This window comes from Elephantulus edwardii, unplaced genomic scaffold, assembly GCF_000299155.1.
Source record: "Elephantulus edwardii isolate Elephantulus edwardi_28Jun2011 unplaced genomic scaffold, EleEdw1.0 scaffold00419, whole genome shotgun sequence".
Lineage (NCBI taxonomy): Eukaryota > Metazoa > Chordata > Mammalia > Macroscelidea > Macroscelididae > Elephantulus > Elephantulus edwardii.
In genome coordinates, this window is record NW_006400169.1 from 1,134,782 (window position 1) to 1,143,313 (window position 8,532).

The 8,532-nt window shown below is 39.0% G+C and overlaps 1 protein-coding gene across 1 annotated transcript in view; it reads left to right on the forward strand.

The window, feature by feature from the left end:
• Nucleotides 1-8,532, forward strand: part of PTPN4 (protein tyrosine phosphatase, non-receptor type 4 (megakaryocyte)) — a gene marked incomplete at its 3' end in the record, with an annotated part of 444,194 nt that overhangs the window by 371,463 nt on the left and 64,199 nt on the right. The window contains exons 16-17 of the mRNA XM_006902506.1: nucleotides 3,232-3,315; nucleotides 3,408-3,464. Of these exons, the coding sequence (XP_006902568.1) occupies nucleotides 3,232-3,315; nucleotides 3,408-3,464 (141 nt within the window). The remainder of the gene's footprint in view (nucleotides 1-3,231; nucleotides 3,316-3,407; nucleotides 3,465-8,532) is intronic.

Consider the following 8,532-nt stretch of genomic DNA (forward strand, 5'->3'; position numbering starts at 1 on the left):
CAAAGCAGCTTGAACTTCTGCCTTCATCACCATAGGCTCTGGCTCAAATGCTGTTTCATTAAATTCTTCTGTATCTGCCAATTCCTTTTGATACAGTGACTCAGTATATTCCTTCCATCATCTTTTGATAAATCCTACAATCAGAAATAAAGGATCTTCACAGACTTTCTGTTATTGTTAAGTGCCATCAAGTCAGAAATGACTCACACATGACCTTCCAGTGGGTTTTCAGAGGCTGTAAATCACAGGGCAGGAGGTTTTCCACCTTTATCTCACAGAACAGCTTGCAGATTCAGATGGCATGCCCATAAATTGGCAGTGCAACAACGAAATACTTTACTCCTATGAATTTGGTAATGGGAACTCTAGTTACCTAGTAGTAAGGAACTGGCTAAGTAGAGCTCCCATCACCAAATACATATGAGTAAAGTATTTAGTTGTGGAATTAATGAGAGAGTTCCCAGAAGAGATCATCTCTGCCCTATTCTTGCCAGATAAGTATGAATTAGCTAGATACATCTATGGTGAAATCAATTCCTTTACATGGCTTTTTGTCTTGGTTGTTTGAAAATGTATATTGGGAGATTGGTTTTCACGTACAACCAGAAAAGTTGCTTTTGCCCTTGTTCTTACCTGCTTTGTGCAGTCAACCAACCCATAGCTGACCCTCCAGTGGGTTTTCAAAGACAGTAAGTTGCCTGGGAGGAGATTGCACATATTTCTTCTACAGAGCAGCTGGTATATCTGAACCATATACCTTTGCTTTGATAATGTAAGTTTTTACAGCTAAGCCACCAGCACTCCCTCATTGAGGGAGTTGTTGTTGTTGTTGTTGTTATGTGCTGTCGAGTCGCCTGCGACTCATAGCGACCCTATGTACAACAGCCCTAAACTCCGCTCTGTCCTGTGCCAATTGCACTGTCTCTGACACTCCCATCCCAATTATCCCAGTCACTGAATCAATCCACCTCATAGAGGGCCTTCCTCTCCTGCGCTGTCCCTCCACCCTCCCAAGCATGATGTCCCTCTCCAAGGACCGGTCTCTCCTCACAACATGTCCAAAGTATGTTAGACGGAGCCTCAGAATCCTTGCTTCCAAGGAGCCACCCGGTTTAACCCTTTCCAGGACAAATCTGTTTGTTTTCCTAGCAGTCCATGGTATTCTCAATACTCTTCTCCAGCACCACAGCTCAAAGGCATCAATTCTCCTTTCCCAGATTATTTTCTACACTGAGAATTTGGACAGAATTTCCTTAAGTTCTTTGACATTTACTGGCTAAGTTATGAACATCTTTATGGTTTAATACTTAATGGTTTAATACTTGTCTGCTCTTGAGCTGCAGTTTTCCCTTTGATTTACCTATTTTAAAGCCTGTGGAGATTGGTAAATTTAGTTTTAGATACTGGATTGCAGATTCAGCCAGGAGTATTGAGTGACTTGCACTCCACCAACAAGTGTGTTCAGTCAGCAATCCTGCTTGATGGGCAGTGTTTTGAAACTGACAAGGAGTTTGCTTATGTAAGCACAGAAGATTTTAGAGCCAAAAAAAAGAGAGGGAATTACAAGATCAAGAAAAGTCTATGGCAGGGCACTTTGGTTCCAGAGTTCCTGGAAGGGGAATAACGTATAATACAGGCCAGAGGTGAAATACACACCAGGAGCAATAATACTAATCCAATGAAAAAGGGTCCAGTGACAGAGAGCCTCAAAACCATGTGGCTGTGACCTTGACCAGTTAGTAGCAAAAAAGCTGATGGTAAGAGGACAAAGGCAGAGGGCCCGTGCATAACCAAGACTGCCCTGCAGGCATGGCTGAGACAAGCCAGCTAGCAGCAGAGAGCAGATGAGAATCATAGCCTAGTCTGAAGTTGTCTTTGACTGAAGAAGGGAAAGATACTTTGCAAGCTTCTGTGAGGGAAAACTTCCATATCTCTCCTTTTGCTTCCTGATCCTAATCCCAAATTTTAGCCTATTAACTTCTTGTTAATTCCTCTAGTAGATGACATAATTTTGGATGTGACTTTTCAGTTCAGAGTGGTCACTGCAACAAATTATCAAACCCAGTAGAGAAGTAGGAAATGCTGTGGATAAACAGCTGGTGTCAGAAATGGTGAAAAAGTTGGAAACTGTGGATTTATGTCTATAGAATGTAGGCATGTCCCTGTGACACTAAATTACAGCACTCCTCAGAGAATGTTTATTAAGCATGCTTAGTGAAAGAAACTAGTTACAAAGGACTATATGTTATATGTCTTAGTTTATATGAAATATACAGAATAATGCAATCTCAAGAGAGATTATGGTGTTGGCATAGAGTCCTGAGTATGCCTTGGACTACCTTAAAAGAACCAATCATACCTGTCTTGGAAGAAGTACAACCAGGGTGTCCTTAGAAGCAAGGTTGGTGAAATTTGGTCTCATATGCTTTGGGCTTGTTCACAAGGGTCCAGTCGTTAGACAAAGACATTATGCTTGGAAAAGTGGAGGGTTGGTAAATGAGAGCGAGGAAGACCCTTAGCAAGATGGGTTGGCACAATGATTGCAACAGTAGACTTGAGTGTGTTGGAGACCATAGGATAGCACAGGATCGGTGAAGGCAATCTACTGCTCATACGATTGTTTTCCATTGTAGTCAACTCATTGGCATCTTACAGCAAAACAGAGAGAGAGCTTAGATTGGTTGTCAGCTACGACTAGGGATTTCAAACACAGTTGACAGTGACTGCTCTTAAGAGATACAAGTTTTCTTTTGGAGGTTCTAAAATTTATTATAAATTTATTATAATAGTGTTTGTACACCTCTGCAACTATAATAAAAACCACCAAAGTGTACATATTGTAAGGGTAAATTATGTATTTCAATAAAACTGCATAGGAAAAAAAGGAAACACATATTAGGAAAATGGAAGCTCACAGAACACCTATCAATATTTGCTGTGTGTTAAACTTTAACTCAGATGCTAGAGATAGTGATTAATAAAATATGCTGTTTCTTCTGGCACTTATGGTCAAACATATTTGGGCAGGAAGCTTTGGAAGAATATATCTAGTTGAGATAGATACAAGTTAGTCTATAAAAATATACATTGTGCAACTAATGTTTTAATTAAAATTAATGATTTCTCATATATCATAGATTATATCAGCAAACAAAAAGGATGCTTTCATGTATATCTGAAGAAACAATTACAAATTAGGAAAATTATGTTATTTCTTTTTGTCTTCTTAAGCCAAATGGTGGTATTCCACATGATAATCTTGTTCTAATTAGAATGAAACCTGATGAAAATGGAAGATTTGGTTTCAATGTGAAGGTAATGTAAAATTTCTGTTCTATTCCATTTTCTCTGAATTACAACCTCCTTGCATAACGGTTGTCTCACTGCCTGACCTTGCTCTTCTTCAGGGAGGATGTGACCAGAAGATGCCTGTGATCGTGTCCCGAGTGGCACCAGGAACACCTGTGAGTTTTCTGAAATTTGCCAGGAGATCCTATTTTCACTTATATGTGCTTGTTCTATCATTTATTTTTTTTTAATAATTTTAATGAACATTTAGAGAGATTTTGGATTTCCATTCATTCATTCATTGCTGCACTTCTCTCGCCACCCAGCCCTTCTCCCCTCCTCCCCCCAGTTCGCTCCTCTCTTTCAAAAGTAAAAGAAACACTCCCTCCCTGGTACACAATCCCCCCACATCCCTCCCACCGCCCCAAGTACATTCCACTATGCAACCTTCATTTTTCTTTTTAAAAATAAAGAAGGTAATTTAATAATTGCTTTCCATTCGTTAAATATCAGGTTTGTAGGGCTTAACTCTATTAAAATTCTGAAAAGTAAGTTATTGCTTATTCTGTAGTTGTGGAGGCTTTTTGTTTGCTTTGTTTTGTGTTTGCCTTTGTTGGTTTGTTTAGGGGTTTTTAACTGTGATTTTAGGGAAAGTTTACAAAGCGTTTCATTTTTCCAGATAATCATTTGTACACATTCTGTTATTTACGTTCATTACAATTCCATAGTGTGGGAGTGTCCACTTATTTTGTGTTGTCTTTCTCTTCACCCACATTAATAAGCATTATTGATGAATTCATTTTCTGCATACCCCCCTTCTGCCTCCTTGGTAACCATGCTTATATAATTCTCTCTGTGGACACTTTCTTTTCATAATAGTAGTCTTATACAGTACCTGTCCGTTTGTGACTGATTTATTTCACTTAGCATAATATTCTGTAGATTTATCCATTTTATGTAAAGTTTCATAAATTGTTTTTCAAGTTGTATAATACTTCATTATGTGAATGTGTTGTTAAGTGCCATCGAGTCGCAGGCGACTCATAGCGACCCTATGAAGGAGAGTCCTCGACGCTTGGGTGCCTTTCATCCTCTCTCCAAGTTCATAGGGTTTCCAGAGGCAAGCTATTATGGAAGTGGACGCCAATCCTCCTTCCACGCTTGTTTAATCGGGAGCTCCACCCCACTCTCAGTCCGAATTGGGTAGCCAACCATTAACACATTTGACACATCCTTGTCACAGTGTTCAGCCTCACAGCAACCACAAGTGACTGCTGGACAGCAACTTGTACACCGGGGCTATACGACCTAGAGGAATATCTGAACAAAAACAGTGAAAGACTGCGGCCCTTGGGCACTTTTGGGCTTAAAGCCGCCGCTGCCTTCAACCCAAGGCTAAACGTGGCTTCCCTGGCTCCTGGAGGCAGAGTCGCCCTTCTCCAGAGACTGCCACAACACAACTCCCACATACACAGTACCATGCTCTCTGGCCAAAGGATCACAGCCACCCTGGGTAGGGCGAATCTGGGAGATTATGGCCGTCTCCTCTCTCCTCTTCTTCTCCCTTGGGGCTTAAAGCCGCCGCTGCCTTCAACCCAAGGCCAAGCGTGGCTTCCCTGGCTCCTGGAGGCAGAGTCGCCCCGCTCCAGAGACCGCCACAACACAACTCCCACGTACACAGCACCATGCTCTCTGGCCATGCTGTTGTAAACATGGGTGTACATATATCTCTTTGTGTTCTTATTTCTTTAAGATATATATCTGTTAGTGATTTGAATGGCATTTCGGTTTTCAGCTTTTTAAGGAAACATTTTTAAACTGTACGTCTTTCTTTAAACTGGTGATTGCACCATTTTACATTCCCACCAACAATGTGTGAGAGTTCCATTCTCTCCACACCCTCGGGAATACGTGTTCACCAGCTTAGTGGAGTTTGCTATGGTCTTTGGAGTGATGTGATTGCTCATTGTTGTTGTTTTATTCTTTTTTTTTTTTATTAATTTTAATGAAAGTTCACAGAGACTTAGGGTTTCCAGTCATTCGTTGTTGCACTTTTCTCCCTACCCACCCCTTCCCTCCCAACTCATTCTTCTCCTTGAAAAGTAAACAAAAAACTCTCATTGTTATGCAATCCCTGCACCCAAGTCCACTCTACTGTGCAGCCTTCATTCTGGACTTCTGTAGTGACAGTAATACCCAATCACATATCCCTTTTAAACAGTTCTCTCCCTCATCTTTTTCAATGCAGTATACATAATTCCTCACCTCCTTTTCTGTCTTCGCTCTACCGTGATGTCACACCCATTTTACAATAGTGACCCTATGCAATATTTGTCCTTTTGTCACTGAGATATATCACTCAGCATAATGTCCTCCATGGTCATCCATATTGCATAATATTTCATTAATTCCTTATTTTTCAGTACTGCATAGTATTCCACTGTGTGGATACACCAGAGCTTCTCTTTCCATTCGTTTGTTGATGGGCCATTGGGTTGTTTCCAGCTCTTTGCTATTGTGAACAAAGCCACAATAAACATGGCTATGCATATATCTGCTTGGATGGCAGTTGTTGTTTCTTTAGGGTAAATTCCCAGTAGTGGAATTGCTGGGTCAAATGGTATTTCTATTTGCAACTTTTTGAGAAAACGCCATATAGAATTCCATGGTGTTTGCAACATTTTACACTCCCACCAACAGTGAATAAGGGTTCCAGTTTCTCCACAACCTCGCCAGCATTTGATATTTGCTGCTCTGTTAAATTTTGCTATTCTTACTGGGGTGAGATGATATCTCATAGTTATCTTAATTTGCATCTCTCTTAGAGCTAGGGATTTTGAACATTTCTTCATGTGTTTGTTTGCCATCTGAATGTCTTCTTTGGTGAAGTGTCTGTTCATATCCTGTACCCATTTTTCAATTGGGTTATTAACCTTTACCTTGTTGTGATGCTCTAATATTTTATAAATTCTAGATATAAGTCCCTTATCAGACATGTCATTACCAAATATTTTTTCCACATCTGTGCCTCTCCTTTTAACCTGTTGGAGAAGGTTTTTGATGTGTCTAGGGATTTAAGTCTTAGAAGATCCCATTCATCTCTTTTATCCTCTCCTGGTTGTAGATTTTCCAAGGTGCTTGAAAGACTGTTTTTGTTGTGGAATAGAACTTCTAGAGTTCTCCCAAGCTTTTCTTTAATGAAGTTTATAGTCCTTGGTTTTAGTCCTAGGTCCATAATCCACTTTGAATTGGTTTTTGTGTATGGAGTGAGGTGTGGATCTTTTTTGAGTTTTTTGCAGAAAGTTTTCCAGTTTTGCCAGCACCATTTATTAAAATGGCTGTCGTTTTCCCACTTAACTGATTTCATCATCTCCTTGTCAAATATCAGTTGACCATGGGTAGATGGGCTGATTTCTGGATTCTCAGTTCTATTCCATTGATCTATGTGTCTGTCATTATACCAGTACCACGCTGTCTTGACCACCATGGCAGTGTAGTAGGATTTGAAATCAGGGAGTGAGTTGCCTCCTACCTTGTTTCTCTTTTTTAAGGAGTGATTTGCTTATTCTGGGCCTCTTTCCATGCCAAATTAAATTGGAGGTTACCTTTTCCATCTTGTTGCAGAATGCAATTGGTGTTTGTATTGGGATTGCATTGAAAGTGTAAATTGCCTTTAGTAGTATTGTCATTTTTCACAATATGGAGTCTTCCTGTCCATGAACAAGGGATATTCTTCCACCCCTCCAGTTCTCTTTTTATTTCTTGTAATAATGTTTCATAATTTTGTTTGAACAGATGCTTTGTGCTTCTGGTTAGGTTTACTCCTAAGTATTTAATCTTGTGATTAGCTATTGTGAAGGTTATTGTTTTTCTCAGCTCCAGTCCTGTATTCTCTTTTTTACTGTAGAGAAATCCATTTGATTTCTGTATGTTGATCTTGTATCCTGCCACTTTGCTGAATTGGTTTTGCTACTGGATAGAGTTTTGTTAAGGGGTTTTGCATCTATATTCATGAGAGACATTGGTCTGTAGTTTTCTTTCTTGATAATGTCTTTGCCTTGTTTTGGTATTAGGGTTATACTTCCTTCATAGAATGACTCTGGGAGTGTTCCTTCTTTTTAAATTTTTGGAAATAATTTAAGTAGAAGTGGCAATAGCTCATCTCTGAATGTTTGGTAATATTTAGCTGTGAAGCTGTCTGGTCCAGGACTTTTTTTATACGGAAGTATTTTTATGACCTGTTCAATTTCTTCTTTTGTGATGGGTCTGTTCAGGTGTTCTACATCGGTCCTCGTCAATTTGGGTAGGGCAAGAGTTTCAAGACATTTGTTCATTTTTTTCCTAAGTTTTCAAATTTGTCAGAGTATGGCTTTTCATAGTATTCTTATATTATTGATTTAATTTCATCTGGTTCTGTTGTGGTGTCACCTCGGTAATTTCTTCATTCAGTTATATGTGGTTTTTTGTTACACTTTCCAGTGGTTTGTCAATTATATTGGCCCTTCTGAAAAACCAGGTCATGAAAAAAAAAAAACAAAAAACCAGGTCATGGTCTTATTGATGGTTTCAGTCATTTTTCTGTTTTGTAACGCATTGATTTCAGCTCTTATTCTTATAATTTCTTTTCATCTAGAAGCTGTATGATTAGATTGTTGTTATTTTTCTTTTTAATCAGTGTTGAGTTAGATCATTGAATTATCTACTTTTTTCCTTTTTTATGTGTGTGCCTATTGCTGTGAACTTCCCCCTGAGGAATACCTTAGCCCTAGCTCAGAGATTTTGATGTGTTGTATTTTCATTTTCATTTGTTTCAAGGAAGTTTTTATTTTGTTATTTAGTTTATAACCCAGAGAGTTATTCTAGCAGAGTGTTACTCCATTTTCACATGGATGGTTTTGTAAGCTTTACCCTCTTGTGGTTAATTTCCAGTTTTATGGCATAGTTATCTGAGAAAGTACTTTGTATTATTTCAGTGTTTATTAATTAGTTGTGACCTAATATGTGATAGATTCTGGAGAATGTACCATGTGAATTGAGTTTTGGTTGGGTGCAGTACCCTGATACATCCACAAGGTCAGGTTTTCTGATTGTACTGGCATGGGGCATTTTGAGTCGGATGACCATATGATATATTACTCTGGAGATGAAAAAGTGAGGAAAAATGGAGTTGCTTTTATAGTTAAAAAACTCATTGCTAGATCTGTCTTGAAGTACAATATTGTCAGTGACAGGACAATATCTATA